Source organism: Lepidothrix coronata, unplaced genomic scaffold (assembly GCF_001604755.1).
Source record: "Lepidothrix coronata isolate B3197 unplaced genomic scaffold, Lepidothrix_coronata-1.0 Scaffold89, whole genome shotgun sequence".
In the NCBI taxonomy this organism is placed as follows: Eukaryota; Metazoa; Chordata; class Aves; order Passeriformes; family Pipridae; genus Lepidothrix; species Lepidothrix coronata.
Window position 1 is genome coordinate 719,135 of NW_016690269.1, and position 19,444 is coordinate 738,578.

General features: G+C 35.6%; 1 protein-coding gene across 6 annotated transcripts in view; it reads right to left on the reverse strand.

Annotated features, from left to right (window-relative positions):
• FANCC (Fanconi anemia complementation group C) overlaps positions 1-19,444 on the reverse strand; it is a 64,106-nt gene that overhangs the window by 13,190 nt on the left and 31,472 nt on the right. For all 6 annotated transcript variants that reach the window (XM_017821182.1, XM_017821184.1, XM_017821186.1 and 3 more), the window contains 5 exons: positions 10,854-10,973; positions 10,012-10,076; positions 7,221-7,385; positions 4,158-4,314; positions 595-647 (listed from right to left, as the gene is read on the reverse strand). In XM_017821182.1, coding sequence (XP_017676671.1) covers positions 595-647; positions 4,158-4,314; positions 7,221-7,385; positions 10,012-10,076; positions 10,854-10,973 — 560 coding nt within the window. The remainder of the gene's footprint in view (positions 1-594; positions 648-4,157; positions 4,315-7,220; positions 7,386-10,011; positions 10,077-10,853; positions 10,974-19,444) is intronic.

A 19,444-nucleotide genomic window follows, 5' to 3' on the forward strand; every position in this document is an offset into this window, starting at 1 on the left:
AAGTGAAGCACAGAGAAAAAGCCACTGAAAACTGAGTAGAAAGGAGTGGAAGCCCCCATGTGGCAACCAGTATATATTGCTTCAAAATAATTTTAATGAATTCAAAACCAAACTCATTATTCACAGGCAGATCAATAGTTTAATGCCATTAAGAGCGTACCTAGTATAAACCCTGAAGACCATTAACATAATGTAAAAGAGGCTACCGTGGTAAGTGCAAATGTTTTTGCTAAATTCCACCTTCATGCTGGCATGGCACAAGCCATTTCAGCATTTATAATTTTCACCTCAAAATCATATTTCAACCACAAACCTCTACTGAAGTACAAAATAAATTATAATTTTTAAAGGCTAAAATACAATGTACCAATTATATCATTACATAACTTTTATGTAAAGTTCACAAGATTTTAAACATTTTTCATTATTTGCAGGGTACTACCCAAAAGGGGACTCTAAAGCATACAGGTAAAGAAAAAGATATCCTGAAACTATAATACATCACAGACTACAATACTGCTTCTTCTCATGAAGAAAACCTCAATGTTTAAGTGGATCATTTGAAACTCTCCCCACTATCATTTCAAAACTTACTTGAAAATTTCATTTACAACTCTGAAAATGGCAGGATGGCTTGCTGCTTGTGGCTGTTGATAAACAAATGAAAGAAAATAAGGTATTAATAAGAAACGACTCGCACAACTGCCACTGTATAATTCACAGCTTAACTCATGGATGCTATTACATAGCCATTTTTAAACTGCAACTCTCAGATCAGCCCTTACTAACCCCTCAGATTTTCTCAGGATTAGCATTCTTAGGATTCTACACAGCAAGACCAAGCAGGCTCTACAGCTGATAAATGCAAACACCTGGGATCCCAGGCTGTTTATGACAACAATCACCACAAATACTGAAGGTGGCAGACAGAAAGAGCAGGTTGTTGCATGCAATTGCTGGAGGCAAGGCACAGTTTTCAAAAAGCTTTTCTCTCCCCTTCGCAGGCAATCCCTTTTGGATGTGCTTTGAGACTTGCTACATCTTCAACATTAAATTCCAGAAATTAAATTGATTTTACCCCCTCTGTCTTTAATAGCATTGCATGCATTTTCATCCAAGGCAGTTTTTCACAGTATTCTCTTCTTCTGGGAATTCAGAGTTGCTAGTACAAGCTAAATCTCTCAGTGCATCACAATGTGGTTTTTTAAACTAGTGAAGGTTTTTAACCATGCTACCACACAAAAGACTGTTTTAAGGAGGTTATTATATTAGACATGCACTAGTAGACACACTACTTTCTAATTCCATATTCTTAGGCTTTTATATACCATCTGGAATAAAAACTATTTACACATTCCCCAAAGTACCAAGTTAAAGCCTAAGTTAAAAAAAAAATCCTCACTTTCTGTGAGGGGGACACCTTATCTTCCTCTACAACTACCTGAAAGGAGGGTGTAGCTGGGTGGGAGTTGGCTTCTTCCAGGCAAGTAGCAACAGGACAAGAGGACACAAGTCTCAAGCTGTGCCAGAGGAGGTTCAGGTTGGACATCAGGAAGAATATTGTCATTGAAATGGTGGTTAAGCATGGGAACAGGCTGGCCAGGGAGGTGGTGGAGTCACCATCCCTGGAAGTGTTCAAAAAACAACTGGACATGGCACTTAAGAGCCATGGTTTAGTTGCCATGGTGGTGTTGGGTCAAAGGTTGGACTTGATCAACTTGGAAGTCTTTTCCAACATTAATTATTCTATGATTCTAAGATAACAAGGTGGAAAAACAAAATGCAGCAAAACAGGCGGTTTATAAAGAAGAAGCCAACAAATTTTAAGCCCTCTCAACCTATTGCACTTCTCTTGCAAAGTAACTTTGAAAGAAATAAAACTTATTTGGAAAGCTATCTCAGAAGCAAACACAAACTATAAATGACACCCATTCATTCACATCTCTTTTTAGATACATGGGCTCTAAAAGTCTGTGTACATACATACCTATCCATTCTTGGTAAAGCATAAAATACTAGTTGTTAATGCCCTTGTACAAACCTCAGTTATGTCAGAAAGGAAAACATCTACTCACCCATCCAATGCTGAAAAAGCTAAAAGATCATCTGTGATGGTCACTTCACTTGTTTTTATTACTTCTGAGTAACTGCAGAATTTCCAGTATTAATTTCAGTTTAGCCCCAAATCCACAAACACAATAGCATACCATATAAACACAAGTTAGTGGACCATCACACTACAATTACTCTTGGAATTAAAATATATGAGTATTTCATATCTAGTTTCTTTCATAATAAGTATGGTGGTTTACAATTATCTGGCTACCTCAGATCTCTATGAGGTTTATGTACAATATGGTTACTGTATCAAGACATTTTATTTAGATAAATTACTCTGATAATACATTTATGAGAGATTATTGAAATTTCCTGCTTATAATGTACTATAATCAAATCACTAACATATTTCACCCTATTTGTACTCCAAAGGTTTTCTTCCAAATAGAAAAACGTAAATATAGTTTTGTTTCATGATTCTCCTTTCTATTACCATATCCATAAGGCAAACAGATCTTATATCCTACAAATACCATAATCCAACTGCCAAAAAATGCACACCCACATTCCTAAATAAATATTCAAATATCTTTCAGGCAGGCTAAATTAATTTTACTGTTGGATTCAAAGTACTGACTGACTTAATATCACACAAGTATCTTTACAGTACCATGTACATATACAAAATATCATTATGCATTTAGAACACAATTTCTGGATCACATATTTTCCTTCTATACTGCCTCTCTGAAGCTTCTCATCTTGTTGGTTTTAACTGTTATGCCATCTCCCATTTATGCACTCTCCCTCTTATCAATGCCTATCAATCAGCAATATCCATCTGCCAATTGCTCTCTTCCTTAATGCCTCCATTCATTCCACGCCTTGTCCTCAGGATGTCCTCTCTACATCACCACTCAAAGCTGCTGCACTGGTCTTGACACTCAGTGAATATCTTATTTTGAAAGTACAAAGTCTTTGGAGCAAGCAAAGACAACCTAAGTACTAGCACAGCAATGTTCCATTCTTTTCAGAGATAGGGATGTGAAGACAACTTAAGTTACTTTACATTTTTAATAAATAACACTTAAACAATTCTTAAATATTTTACTTCTTTTTATGTGTGTAGCCTAGACCTTTTATAAAAGATATAGATATATTTTTGTCCTGAGCTGGTATATGGTGTAGTACAGTATAGTATGTACAACTCATAGCATATCTGATATAGAAAAATTAGGCATAGGCCCTGTCTATAGCCTTGTCTCCTGGAACACCTAAATTCCCAGATTACATATGAAGAGCTGTTGATGCCAAGCATTTACAAGATTTGCAAGTATTATAATGGATCCCTAAAATAAGAGATTTGCAGATTCAATCAAAAAGGAAGAAAATTTAAAGGCAGCATTCTTTTCCTAGCTAGAATGCATACTCTGTAAGGAGTTTCATTGGCTGAAAATAAAATATCATTTTATGAAACATATACTTAAGTGCATAGCACACATGCTATTTCACACTGTAATTAACAATTACATTTCTATTTAGTGTTGCAAAGTAGCTCATTATTTTGTAAAAAATACTGTGGCATGTTTTGTCTTAGAGAAGATTTTTGGTACTCTGCATAACCCAGCATTTTAAAACAAATTTTAATTACAGTTTAGCAAATGTATTGCGTTGAGAATTTTGTTCAGGTTTGCAAACAAAACCAAGTAACGGAGCAGTCTATAATAAAGTATTCTACAAGGAATTTCAACTGTTTAAACAGCTGAACTCCAAGGGCACAGAGACTGAACCGAAAACACATTCAAATCCTCTCTGGCCAAAGTTTACAATTTTTTAAGACAGAGGCAGGTACTCAGCTGCCTCTCCAGTGAGATTATTGTTTCTTTATCCATTCTGCAATACTGAATGAAATCTTTTTTTTTTCCTTTACCAATTCAGGGTAAAAATTAAAAAAGCAGTGATGTTTGTAAGACTCAATATTTGGTTTTCATTAACAAGTCATATGTCACATAACAGCCATTTCCTTCAAATCTGCTGACATATTTGAAAACTGCCCTGCATGAAAGAGCAGTGTCAAATGTACCACATGTTGCACATACCAGTAATGAGTCTTTTATGACACAAGCCACTTCTTCCAGTGAGTTCAGCTGAATGGAAACCAACTGGTCTAAAAGATGTAAGGTCGCTTTTTCCAGGCTTGGTGAGTGCCGAAGCCAGAGGCTGCAGACAGCTGAGTCAGGAAGGGAGATCTTCTTCCTGGTTTGAGAGAAAAATATGGTTTTCCCTGAGCAACTGGAAGAAAGACAAAAATTTCCTCTTTTTTTAAACATATTTAAACAAGACACAAAGAGCACCCTGAAGCAAAAGAGATAAAATCTTGCCTACAGCACTCTGTTTAACATCAAGTCATAGCAAAGGGTGACAGGGAATCACCATCATCTACAAATGTAACTTTACCACGTGTGTTTAAAACCTAAAAATTTGGTCATGATGGATCCCAGCCAATGGAAAAAGAAGGTTTAAGTCTGGACTTCCTGTCCTCTCTAGAGAAAGGTCCTGCCCAACACTTGTGCTCTTTTAAAACTGGACTAGTACCTGCAGACAGCTGCTGACTGATAAGCAGGAAGGTCCTGCATAATATTTCTGCTGTATAACAAAAGCATTACCTGTCTGTGCAGAGAAATAAGGAAAAAATCCAAGCACATTAACAACAAAGGGAAAAAAAGAAAAAAAAAATAAAACAAATTACTTAGAGGTAGCTAATTCTTCAGCCCACCAACACTGTCCAGAGCTGTTTAAAAGAAATGGTTAAGAAGGCAAGTTATCTCTTCACCTAAAGCCTTCATCTATAACTCAGCTGAAGTACAGTGTTGTACCACTGGGGAAAAAAGGGCACAGTGTGGGCCAGCACAAATCAAAATATGCCAAAGTAACCACCCAAGAAGAGAAACCACAGCACAATACATCCTGAAATACTTTTGTAACTATTATGACAGTTGCAAATTAAAAGGTTAAAACCAAATACATAAACAACGAGAAATATTTGCCTTGGTCTTAAATCAAAAACCCTAAAATTAGTCTGGAGAGGGTATGCAAACTAAAGCTATTGATAAAAAAAAGAAAAATACCAGCAGAAAGAATACTTAACACCATGTCAGGATCTATTTTCAACGAATTTATTTTGCCATATGTTTATTTAAATATCAGCCTTCTGAATTCTGAATTCCATTGAAAAGCTCTATTTTTTTCCATTCAATACTATGTAATGACTTAAAAAGTGTACATGTGTAGACAAGGAATATATTGAAGTATCCAGAATTCCAAAACTGAAAGGAACGCTCCATTTCAGGATGCTGTTTAATTTAGTGTCCCTATTAAAGCATATATGCACATCAAAGTAAATTAAGAATGACAAGAGATTATTTATTTTGCCATGGTCATTTTTTTTGTTGTTTTAATGGTAGCATGGTAGATATTACAGACATTATGCCAAGCAAGAAAGCTAATAAACTTACAGAGATGTTCCAACTCTAAGATTTCAAAACCATGCAGGAAGTAAACTGCAGTGATTATACTCCTTTGATTATATTGAACTTGCAGATGGTCCCACTGAGACAATGCTGAGTTCTGTGGAGCCCTGTGACCACCAGCATTTAATAACCCTGTTTTCTGGAGCAGGCTTCACCCATGTTCAGAAGGAAGATGGGTGAAGAAGATGACAGGGACAGTCAGGGAAAATAGACTTCAGTCTTCAGGGGGAAAAAACAAAATCCAAGTACATTTCTGTTAAGATCACATGAGCTTCAGTGACAGACCAGGAATATATAGCACAAAACACATTTGAGCCTACCTGTGCTATGAGGGAAACCAAGCACTTCGTGAAGGGCCTTGCAAGAGCCACTTAGTCAAAAGCCACATGAACTGAAGGATTTTTGCTCTCTGTGATAAGTAAGTAGCTCCAAAGTTAAGAAAAGAGACACTTACTTCAGTCCAGAGGATGGTCATACTCACAGTACCAAGTGTCAGGAGTCTGCCCATTACTGATATAAGAGAAGCCCATCCACACTGAACCTGTGAACCTGCTAGGAAAGTTTTCCAAACTGCATTACTGCTTGTGCAACTTGTACAACCTGAAGCCATGAAAGGTGCACAAGTGAAAAAGTGAAAGGCTGCTCTGTCTTTTTTGGGCACATCTTTGACTCCACATTCCTTTTTTTCTTTCCTCTTCCTCAGCTTCTAGTAATGTGCATAAATTAGCAGTTGTGCCTTTCCATTAATTATTTATTTTTTCTGGAGCCCTCAATGGAGCACTATAAAAATCCTCTCTGGAACATCTCAGAAATTATGATGAGTACAGAGGAAGCAATTAAAGCTTTGTTTAAAAAAGGAGAGAAATGGATAATTGAAGTAAAGTGTTCCCAGAAGACGGTTTCTAGGAAAAAAAAAATTTGTTTATAATAAAGCTCCTCAGCTACAACTTGAATAAAGCAACTCTCAAACAAAAGTAGGCTGTGCTTTCTCTGACATCTTCCCTCTCCTGGCATAGCGAATCTTGCTGATGTTCAGCTTCACCCAGCTGATTTTCATCCAAAGATTGACTTTATCAGAACAGTGGGTTTAGTGGCAGCAAAAGAAGCAAAGTTATATTTCACAAATTGCTCCTCTAAGACTCATTAAAAATAGTCTGATGAAAACCAGGAGAATTTAAATTCTTGAGAACCAAGAACACACACACACAAGAAATACAAAAACATCAAACATTAAGATCTATTTTGTGCATAGAAAAATGAAAATGGTTCCCAAACTGTCAAGTTAGGAATGGTGATACATTTACATGAAAGGTTAATGACATTTCTATGAAAAAAGATCACATCTTTCACAAAATTACTAAAATCTATTGAAGACTTAAACCTCCATTTTAGAGAAAGAGTGGGACAAAGTCCCAGTCTATATTTAAAGCTGTTATGTCACAGTTTGGTATCAGCAATACAAAAATCTGCTTTGGCCTACAACCTCAGCTCTGCTATTCAACTGCAAGGGAAATATTTTATTAGAAAGCAGGTGCACAGTGCATTCAGGATATAAACCCGGAGAAAAGACATTTAATTGAACTAATAATCTTTATGAAAGAGCATAAAAATTATACAGACCACAGTACTTACTTTAAAAAGGTCTCATTCACAGCCTCCAGAAACTCTGGACAGAGAATTTCTTTTGGTGAACCTCCATGGCAAAGAAGAAGAGTTTCCAGCAAGGGAGTCAGGTCAGGCAAAGTAATGAGAGGGACACAGCAAATGGACACAGCATTCACACGACTGGCTGAAACACTGAGGGAAAAATAAACACAGCTCCTATTTCAGAAAAATCAAACCTTTTAATCTCTAAACTGATAACCTAAAAAAAGAGAATTAATTACAAAAGGTTAAATGTAAGAGATGCATTCCTAACTACTGAAAAATTATTTACTGGGACGACTGTTGACATGTCATTACATATTGCGTGGAGAATCTCAAGAAGTCAGACAAAATTTTGAAATTTAAGTGCTCAAAGTAAGCCATGTGAAGGATATCAACTCAATTCTGAATTGAACCCAGTTGTGTTGGCTCAGTCATCACATCCTTCCTAGCAGGGAGTGCTTTTTCTTTCCCAGGATCAGTGAAGGAAGACTACAGAGTCACAGCTCCCACAGAACTTTGCTAGACCCTCAGGAGAGACCACCAAAATGCTTTTCAGGCCTCCTGTTGCTTTTTTGACCTCTCTCCTCTCAACAGAAACAATATATATGAACAAAACAATATGTATCCTGCGTCTTCAAGTGCTCAGCTGAAAAATTTTGTCTTACAGATCTACAGTTGAAGGAATACGTAGTTTGGATCTTAATATACAAACCACTCACTTGACCTGCTCACTAAAGCTACATCCTTGGAAATAACTAAAGACAGTGGAATCTGGAACATAAACAAAACATGGAAGCTTTGGAACATTAAAAAAAAAAAAAGGAAAATGGCAGAGATTAGATTTGTAAAAGGAAATCATATCTTTTCCAGAGTATACATAGTTTCTAGCACATGAAATGTAGCTTTGACAAGAAGACACTTATGAAGATCAGGAACTATGAAATACTGAATTCTAGCAAATTAAAAAGTGCTAGATTGTCTGTAAAAGGGTTTCTTGAGTTCCTGCAAGTTTCTCCTGGCTGCAGTGTTCACTAAAATGGGTGCATCCTTTGCAAGAACCCACAAGTATTTTCTTTGGGGAGTCACCAACACTCCCTCTGAAGAGCTGGGATGGGAACTGCACTGCAGGCTGCTCAGTGTGGACACCAGGTACTTGTCATTTCCACAGGGAGAGAAATAAAACATGATATGTTTTCAAAGACACATATTTCTCAGTAAATACCTAACCAAGTATATGTTTAAGGTTTCTTACACTGAAACACCTTGAGATGCAATTCTGCTATGACAAGTGTTTCCGTAGGAATCGTAATTATTTGGCTCATATTTACTGTGCAGCAATGCTTTCCAGGATCAACATGTAAAATTCACAGACCTGAAACTCTAAATCAGTCCCCTTTGCAAAAAAATTCTAATTCCTTATCTAGGATTAGCAAAGTTTACTCTTACTTAACTTCAGAAGAAAAACTCTGCAAAGGCAATTTTCTTCTCTGTCCACATAATCTTCAAAATATGCTCTTGGAGAATCCTGCACAGTGCATTCCACTGTGTACAACAAATTTGCACAGACATTGCAATCTGTGTTGTTTTAAGCGCCACTAAATGGAGAAAGGAGAAAATGTGCACCTCTAAATGCAAACTACTTTTGTCTTTGGAACTTCAATAAACACCATATCATAATTTCTACACTCAAAAATCCACCTCAGTTCAAAATTTTCCTTTTCTCCCAGTAGGAACCAGGTATTTCTGTTCACAACACTCAGGAGCTTTCCAGCCATGGCTGCCTCACCCTGGTTTACAAAACCTGGGGGTTTGTTTCCTACATGGAACAAACCCTTGGGATGCTCCTCATTAACTGTGTCCATGATTTTGGTGCTGAAGGCAGTTCTGAATTAATTCAGCTCATTTACTCTTGCTTACTGAACACCCAGGTGGCAAGAAGGATGGGAGGAGAGCAGCCAAACTTTGGGCTCATGACAGAAAGGATACATTTCAATCAGCCTTCTCTTTTCTGTAACTTTACAAGCTATGTGGTGTTAAATAAAACATAAAACTCACTTCTTCATAGCAGTACTTTTAACTTTGAAGACCAACAGAATGTTCACAGGCATTTATTTAATTTACTTCATTAACTATTATTTTATTTTTATTAATAGGTAATATTTTACTTATTAATTATTTAATTATAATATTTTTATTTAGTTCATTGCATATCACTAGGAGTCTAATTATTTAAACACTAATAATTTAATTATTAGTGTCTATAATTTAATTAAATTAATAACAATTATTGCCTAATAATTTAATAATATATTATTAATATGTTAATAAATTAATATATATATAAAAATTGTGAAAACACACACACATATATATAGATATATGTATATGCAAACACTGATCATCTACTATTATTTTACTTTAATTTACTCCAGTGGATTTCATAATAAAACAAAAGTTACTCCTTCCTGGTAGGGTGGGTCATAAGAGGCCCTGAGCAACCTGATCTCCTGGAGGTGTCCCTACAGGGAACACCAGCAGAGGAGCTGATCTATGATAATATTTGAAGGTCTCTTCCAACTATCCTATGACTTTTACGTTAAGTATAAACTCTTATGCAAAGTCCAACTTAAAAACTTGTTCACACCTTAAATTATCTACATATATATCCAAAAGTTCTCAGCTGAAGCCTAAGTTGCCCGAGACTGTAAAACAATCCTCACTGAACTGCAATGATACAAACCAAAACATATCAAAATTATGTTTAGATAACACCTACCTCCTCTGAATATTAAGTCCATTGAAAGGATTTTCTCTGAGTTCTGTTACTAATGAAAAGATCATCTGTAAAATAAAATAAAAATAAATCAAATAAAATAAATTACACATTCCGCCAATAAGCAGACACTAGTTGCACGGTTCTCTGTGTGACTGATGTACTGTAAAGGTTAATAACCTTCTTTGGTCATCTAGTTTGATTTTTTTAATTTTTTAATTACTGATGCCAAACTAAAGCTCTCCAGATCACTGAATACACTATGCTGCAAAATGTTTTTTTTAACACATTTTATGCCTTACACATTTTAAAGTTAAAAAGACATTCATTTTAGTTCTACTTCCCCAAGAGTTAAGGCAAAACTTTCAGAAGAGCATTACTAATAATTTTTACACGTTTTATCTAACTGAAGTAAAAATATTTTGAAATATTATTCGCATTATTTTTGAATATTAAATTTAAGATTCAGGGCTCGTCTACCATTTTTAAAGCAGTGGATACAGTCAAAGAAAACATTCAGAAGTTACATTCCAATACACAAAATATTACATATAATTTTGACTTCACAAGAAAAAATAATGATAGAACAGATTTTTGTTTTGCTATAACACAACAGCAATGGGAATTTTGGTTTTATGAACATCTATTAAGAGTGTAATCTAATAAAAAAATATCCAGAGCTCTCCCACTTCCTTTTTTTCCCTTAAAAGGTTGTAAAAGTAACTGAGGTAAGAAAAGATAAACAAAGTTTAGTCCATGTTCCTTATCACAATGACAGTTCCATGTATGTGCTTATAAAGTGGTGATTTATTATTAACAAAATCTCAATTGCACGGAGTACTTACATTTTTAACTAAGTGACCATAATAATCTGCTGACGTGTAGCCTAGAGTTGATATGAACAGATTGGTTTCAGCTTCATTACTTTCCCACTCAGAAGAAGAAAGGAGATGGTACAGCAAACTCTGTGAGAAACCAACACATAATAATAATATTATAATAATATAATTATAATAATAATATAATAATATAATAATAAAATTTTAGCTTGACATTTACTTCTCTACCAATTTCACTACAAAATGCTTTATATAAAATTCAAACCTTTTAAATACATCATACAATAATCAAAACAATCCTTTGATGACAGATTCAGAGACAGATTAACACATTCGATACATTGGTTTTGCAGGCAATGTACAAAGGACTCTGAATTTAGTACTCTGGTTTCCTGCTTTCCCAGTTCTTCAGCACCACACCCCAGCTCTGCTGCCTTTTGTACAGATCTTACACCTCAGTACCTTCCCAACCAAACTCATTTATGAAAACTGTTGTGCCAGGTCTTGAGCAGGTTTTTGCACCCTGGTGTCATAACTGAGCAGAGGCAGTCCTATGTTGCTCGTCAAATGATCTGCCCTGTATTTTTTATAGCTTTCTTTTCTTCTTGTTCTCTACTGGTACATGCTGCTATAACAACAGTTACATTCCCCTTCCAGGGGTTCATTTCAGGGCTCATTAAAGTATAAACTAAATTGGACTTCGCATCTCACTAAATATATAAACCTCTTTGTGACAGAGAGTCAGGATTAGTATACACTAAAAAAAACTTTAATTTAAAAATATATGATTAAAGGAAAGTTCAGATGAAAGCTCTGTGACTTCCATGGTCTTTGGCTGCTTCATTCTATGTATTCTTTTTAAAAGAGAAGCCTGATGAAAGATTTTGAGACCAAAAAAAATAAAAATCTCATTAACTCATTTTCTCCTTTCAGAGACCCAAATACTTATGCATGTGTTTGTTGAACATCCCTAAGCAACTACTTCAGAGGTCCTGGAATTGGATATATTCATTCCATGTGCTCAATGTTTGATTAATGTGAGAGAGAAGATACAATCAGCACAAGCACACCAGAGGTCTAAGAAAATTCATTGCTACAAAAATAAGTAACAAGCCTTTGGGACACTTTATTTAACATACTTTAGGACTCTTTTACTACCTAGCAGACTTACATTAAATGCCTAAATATGCTTTTCCTACATTGTAAATTTTTTTCCTAAGTGGCCCTCAATAGGAGAAACTGATGTTCTATTGCCATCCAGTGACCTCCCTAAAACTAAAGAGAAAGGAAAACTCTGTGGCAATGCAGAGTTTCAAAGAAGTAATTTACATGCAACTTTTGTATTCATATGGAAAATACATAAAAGGGTGTATTTTCAAAATATACAAGCCTCTAAGTATGTCAAAAGTGAAAGCTAAAATCTGTTAAATTCTACAATCTCTAAATAGGCCTTAATCAATTTATGAATGTGAACCTTATATATTTTTGTTGTCCTTTGCAAGTATTACTTAAATTTTGTTTTCAGAACACTGATGTCTGAAACATGAAGTGTTCACACAATTAGTTCCTACCAAAAAGGACAGTTCACCAAACAGAATGAGATAAGGGACAAAACTGCAAGTTGAAAACAAAATAAAGGAGGCAATAACCACAACAAACCTGGGATGCCACTTCTGCTAGAGGTAAAGTACAAAGTCTGTTGGATAGCTCAGCAAAAGGCTCACAAAAATCTTGCCCAGTGACAGTAACTATAAAAAGCTCTGAAAAGGATTTCACAGGTTGACATGCCAGCTAACGACAGCTAAATGAGGGAGTAGCTTAAAAACCCATATATTCACCTGTAACACCACAAAATACATTATCTAGTGACCCTGTCTGTAACCAGAATTTTCCTAAGGATAGAAGTGATCAAACAGTCTTTATGTGAAGAGTGATTTCCAAACTCCTTTCACCCTAGGTGTGTAACAGTCACCATTAATCATGCAATGGAAAGGCAAGACAAAATTGCTACACATCATCAGAGTCTGAATATGGGCTCCAACAGTTTTCTGGGTTGTCTTTAGGGGTTTTTTTTGCTTACTTGAGTAGATTTTTTTTTGTTTCTTTTTCCTTTTCTGAGCACTTTACTAGATCCATGCTAGGACTTGGTAGATTTTTTTTTTTGGAGAACATACAAAACCTCTGAACAGCCAGAAGGGGGCAAGGGAAACAAAGGCAAGGAGGTACTGGAGTCAAGACGAAAGGAGGCATTAGGTATGCATGTAAGACAGATATGTGTTAAAGTGGAAAACATTTAGGATTTGGCTCTATGTCTTACGTATTTCATTTTAGTGGAAGGGGTAATATAATGGCCAGAAATAAAAAGTTCATTCTTAATAACCTCTGACTAAAGACAATATTTTTTTCATATTATTTTTCCAGCCACTTAGCTAGTCAGCTGGATAAGACAAACTCAATGCTTGTGAGTAACACAATTTTTGAATCAGAACATGGAAAGAAATAAGAAGCAAATCGTTCCAAGAGACAACCTCTAATGAGAAAATCTGACTGAGGACAAAAGAAAAAATCAGGTAGTTATTTTCTTATATTTGTCCATCCTCTTTCATCCTATATATCATTAACTTGATTATCAAAAATGCAGTACAAACCAGGAATAGCTAATTTTTAACTAAATACCAGTCATAACTGTTGGTTTTGACTTTGATTCACAGTTCAAGAAGTTTAAATTCCAGTAATTCTCAGATCTAAGGGGTATCAGTAGTTATTTCACATCATATTGTAGAAATTGGTTAAAACTAGCTTCAAGACCGAGTGTAAAACAATATTCTCTGACATGTATGTTTCTTCCTTCACTTTTAAAATCAACTTTCAGAAAATACTATAGAGAAATCGGAAAGATTTCAGGAGATTTTCTCAACAGGGTTTGTACAGGAAATAATAGAAATATTCAAATCCAGTGATAGGTTCCATTATTACATTATGAACCACCAAAAGCATTTTGGAAAAGGAAAAAAAAACCATAACGTTTTAAATAGCCACAGTGTGGATTTCTGAGGTCAGAGAGATCAGTAATTTGACACTAATTACTCTTAAGAGATTATTTCAAGCCCAATACCTACAAGGCATTCAAGTACATACAGTACTAAATTCAATTTAATACATAGAACACTAAATGCACTCCTGTATTGATTATACTGGTAATGAGTCCCACACTACTCCAGCAAAACTAGCAATTGGAGTTCTACATAATCATCATTTTTTTCTGGCAGTAAATCATTTAACACTTACTGTCTAATCCACTAATACCACACTCTACAAGCGAGAAAAATGGGTGAGCCTGCAGTAGAAGTGCTGCATTCAAAATGAAAAATAACAAAGTGTCTGTTATTATTACATTTCCAGAATCACTTATCTGATTCTGGAAGATGAACAGCAGTCAGCAACACTGTCATATCAGAAGGCATTTCTTTCTTGATTTCCCTTATCACTGAATAAGTAAGAAGGAAACCACCTTGATTCTACTTGTAAGAGAATAAATCCATCCCCGTGGCCTAGGATTAAAGTTCTATGAAAAAATCCCATTCAACCTGAAATTAAATTAATGAATTTTCATAAAGCCTCCACAATGACCAACTCTCTTGAACAGCCTTGCCAGTGGCTTTATTTTATTGATGCAATTTATACTGAGCAATGGTGCAGATAATTCAAAATCCACTGCTGCACAGAGATTTCTGATATCCTTAACAGGCAGATAGTCCTAGGAGCATTAGCATGAAGACATAAACTCATTTCTTTATCAGTGTATACACACTGTTCATATCCACGAGAATTTGAAGTGGAGGCCTGATTTAACATTTACTCCTCTGATCTACAGATCAAGGGTGGCTACGAGGGTGGCCCAAATTAATACATTCAGGGAAGGTGGAGGGAATGAGAATAGAGTTGAAACTAAAGACTTCTGAGAATACAAATGGAGAAAACAAGTCATTTTGTTTCCCTGGTTATCATCTCTCTGTATCTGTCAATAAAGCTCTCCTGCATTAAAGCTCTCCTGCATTAAAGCTCTCCTGCTCTCCTCCTCTGCCACGGTGACCTGCTGAGTGGATGAGGGAAAGGCTGTGCATGTTGTCTACCTGGACTGTCACAGATTCATTGAGTCATATCCTGAGTTGGATGGGACCCACAAGGATCATCAGGGTTCAAATCCTGGCCCTGCACATGCCTATCCCCAGGAGTCACACCCTGTGCCCCAGAGGGTCATCCAAACCCTCCCTCACCACCCCTGCCAGTGTTCCAAAGGCGTGTGGATGTGGCCTCTGGGGACAGGTTAAGTGGTGACACAGCAGTGCTGGGTTTGTGGTCGGACTCAAGAGCTCACAGGTCTTGTCCAACCTAAATGACTCTGTGATTCTAAAGAGGACTGAGTAACTCAAGCTTTTTGGAATAAGTTAAACCAACTCTTTTGATCCTCCTCATTCAGTGATGAAGGTTGATTTCCATGTGCTCCAGGGGGTTTGCTGAGTTACTCCATGAAGTTTGTTTCTCAGAGACAACATCACATGGAGCACATGCATCTGTGAAAGACTGGAAATACTCTGGAGCAGAACTTGCCCCTCCACTGATTTAAATAGGTCAGCACTAGGCAGACACCAACTCAGCCAGTGTCCACAATTCCCGAAAGAGGAAGGACGTGCTTTAATCTTCTGATATTGTCTTCACTAAGCAGGGATCCAAGAGCTTTGAAGCCTTTTACCTCTTCTTTCTGCAATAACCAGTTATCTTCCTGCACATGGTGATGGGGAAAAATACAGACACTTGAATCAAAGGCACAATTACTTATGAAATTAGGCATCAACATAGAAACAGAACTTGATTTTTATTATAGGATGACATGAGAAGTTTTATGCTAATAACTGTATTTGTGTAGAAACTGTCCTGGAATTTATGACACAGTTTCAAAGACATTCCAGGGTAGACAGATAAACCAGTTTATTTCTGGAAACTTCTCAACACACTCTTTCCAAAGTATTTATGATTCTGAAAGAAGCAGATGTGAAAATCAACACCTCCACTATATTTTGGATGGAGGAGATGGATGGTTTCACTGGGATGAGCCATTCAAACCTGATAACGATTAAGACTTCCCAGTGATGCTACTGGGCTCTTTTTTGACATCTGGGATGAGTCTGTCAAAGCAACAGGTAGAGCAGGATGGAACTGAAGGATCTATCATTTATTATAAAGAATACTTCTCTCTAGTATATTCTCCTTGAAAACACAGAGTGCTATTATTTTTTGAGAAGAGACCACTAATGACATTTTGCTGAAAATTATGATCTATGTGAATTTGCAGAAGTACAGCACGAATAGCCAACTTGTTCTTAGGTATTCCCTGTACAGCCAGAAGGCCCATTGCTTTCAACACAGGTATTAGAAGACAAGAAGTCAAATTCTATTTCCAACCTGGCTTTAAAACTATAAAATTATAATCAATTACAACATTAACGTAAATCAGATAATACGATTTCCAGTCATTATTAAAAAATACTATATACTAGGTACTATTTCTTTCTTAAATAGATAGGACTCTAACATCCCACATTATTTTCTAAAGAATTTAAGCAGAGTCCTCAGTAAGCAAGGTACACAATGCTCTGATTTTTTAAAATATAAATTAATTTTTTTGTTTGCTAGCTTTCAGCAGCTCAATCCAACCCAAATTTCTACATGTAATTTTTAGTAATATTTTCTTAAAAATCCTACCTGAAGGCTTAAGAGTTTTGTTGTGTCCCATGTCCTCTAGTTTAAATGACTGACAATAAAAGACAAACAGGTCTGGCATTTTTAGAACTTCTTACTATGAAATAAACAGCCAGTTCTGAAGAATTGTAGTGGCTAAGTCTGCAAAATGACAGAGCACCATGTTCATTTAGAGACCATTTCCACACCAACTGTTTATGAAATCAATTCTGTGAGTAGGATGCTGATATAACACAATTCATATAATTTACACACACTTATCCATTCATAACAAAATCTGTAACTTTTAAGTTTGCTTATAAAACCTTCTGCTCACTTGCTCCTTAGTTCCAGGAAAAGACAAAGTTTTCCACAAACCAAAATCAAAGTGTAAAAGAATGTAAGGTAGTAAAACATCATACAGATTTAAACATATTCTAGCTTTCAAAGTACTGCTTTACTTTAAACAATTTGGTTTTCTCAATCTCTTATAAAATTCTCAGTGAGGAATTTTAAACTCAGGGAAAATTACATGGTGTATATTTCTTAACAACTTAATTACTATCAATATGTGAGAGTGTACTTCACAAGGTATTAAAGAAAATCTTTAAATACTTACCGTCAATAACCTAACCAAAATGTCCAATTTCTCCCTTAAAATTAAAACTGCTTAAAACACATTTCAAACAGATAAAATGTTGAACTACTACATATATTCCAATGACTAGCTAGTCAACACAACCTCCCACTTTACCAAACCGAGTCTACTCCAGTAACAACTCAAGAGGTTTTGCAAATAGAAATCACTTCAGTTTCAACTCAACATTAAGGAAGTTTGGAATATTCTTGGGTAATTCAGTGATCAGGGCCAAAGTGCCTAAGTACAGGGTTAGGAGAGGTTTGCTTCCTACATTTCTTTCTGACATCTCCTGTCAGGAAGTTTTCTTTTTTCAGCACAGTTTATGGATACATGCATCTCTGGGATGGTTTTCATTAGCTAAATTCTACACCAGCACACTAAATAAAACTGTTAGCCACAAGTACATGTTTAGGATTTATTGGAGCTTCTCATTTGAATCCTTCTTCCCTTGGAACAACAATCTGACATCCATCCACACCTAAATGGCCACTGATAATCATGAATGGCTAGTTGTTCATAAACAAATTATTCTGCTAAACACTTCCACAGAGACAAGGAGTTTGCCATTTAAGTATGTGATCAAGTTATAGAAAATCTATAGATAAATGACTAGACTGAATTAATATTACTTTCAAGTTAAAAAACCCAAACAAACCAAAACAGGAATAATATCATTCTTTCACAAAATTAATGCACAGAGTTCATTGGATTTCACATATTCCCAGAAAGGAAAACATAGATTCTGTGAAGTTCTCCCCGCTGTACCTGATGCAATAGTGCACTTTACCCTGTCCTGTCCTTGATGCATGTAAGCAGGCTCACCTTCAGCCAGTGCTTGCAGTAAAACTGCTTTAAGTGCTCTTACAATAGACTGACTTCTTTAACTTTGCTTCAACAACCATAATTACACTTGTTTGTATTTTTAAGTAAAAAATTAATAATGGCAAAAATACACTAAAGGACCATGAAAACCTATCAGAATAAATTAACTGAGAAAAATTCAAAAACTTGTTGAGACAAATACGTTTTTCCATTAGACATTGATGTATGCCATGAATTGTATTACTCTTGCTGATACATGTAGCTTAGTGAAAAGACTAGGCTCATATTCTACTTCTGTTTCTTTAAAGGGATGGAAAATGTTACATATGTCCCTACAATTGAAACTAAATCTGATGCTAATTTCCAAATGAAATGTGGGAAGGAAAATTATGGGGAAGGGAGGAGGAGGCTGCATTGTTGTTCCTTCCCCAATTCCAGCTCAGTTACCTTCTGTGAAAGCAGTACAGTAAAAACATGTTGCACTACTACTGCGGCTGAGACCACACAACTTTTGAATGGATGAGTTCCAAAGTCTATACTCCATCTGCAAATCACTAACAATACCCTCGGAAATCATCAGAAAGAAGAGCTGTGGGGTTGGCAAGCTTTGAGTCTACTCTTGGCCTCAGACAGGAAAAGCAGTTTCAAATCTCCTTCCTTTTTCTTTCTCCTTTCTCTTTAAGAAACACCCAACTAGAAAGAGCTATTACTCTTTGTATTAAAAAAGGGGAGACTTTTGATGCTGAAATAAAACACACATTTACACTAACTTACAAAAGGAAATTCAATAGCTTTTCCAGAGTCAACCATAAATCTTTTTTCTTTTTTTTTTTTTTTTTTTTTTTTAACTCTCTGGTTTAACTAGCCAGAGATTTAGAATTAATTTCCTTCTTCCCTTCACAATTTTCAAAAACCAGAATGTAAGCTTCCCCCTGAATAATTCCTTAAATCCACACAAAACTTATGTGGAAAAGAGGGATGAATAAATTTAAGTTTAGAAAGAGTGGATGGATCACAAACTTTCACTTTTAGTTCAAATCTGTGAGGTCAATAATTTCTAGAAAAAAAATAAACTCAAATTTATGGTTTTTTTTCAATGAATGTATTTGCCCAATGTCAGATGTTTGTACTTCCAACAGGTATTCATTGCAAATACTGAAAGATCACGTAACTTTGGATGATATTCCAGAAATTTGCTTTTAATCACTTGGGTTTGGACTTCATACGTATCAAGCTGCTAAAAGTTTAAGGGGAGAAAAATGTCCACTGAATATAGCAAAAAGGGCACAAAATACAACTATACTAGTGATACAACAACTGCTGGTAACTAATTATATTAGGTTCAGCAAAAATATCTAATGCCAGTAGAATTTCTTCAGAGACCTCTTTCTGTCTG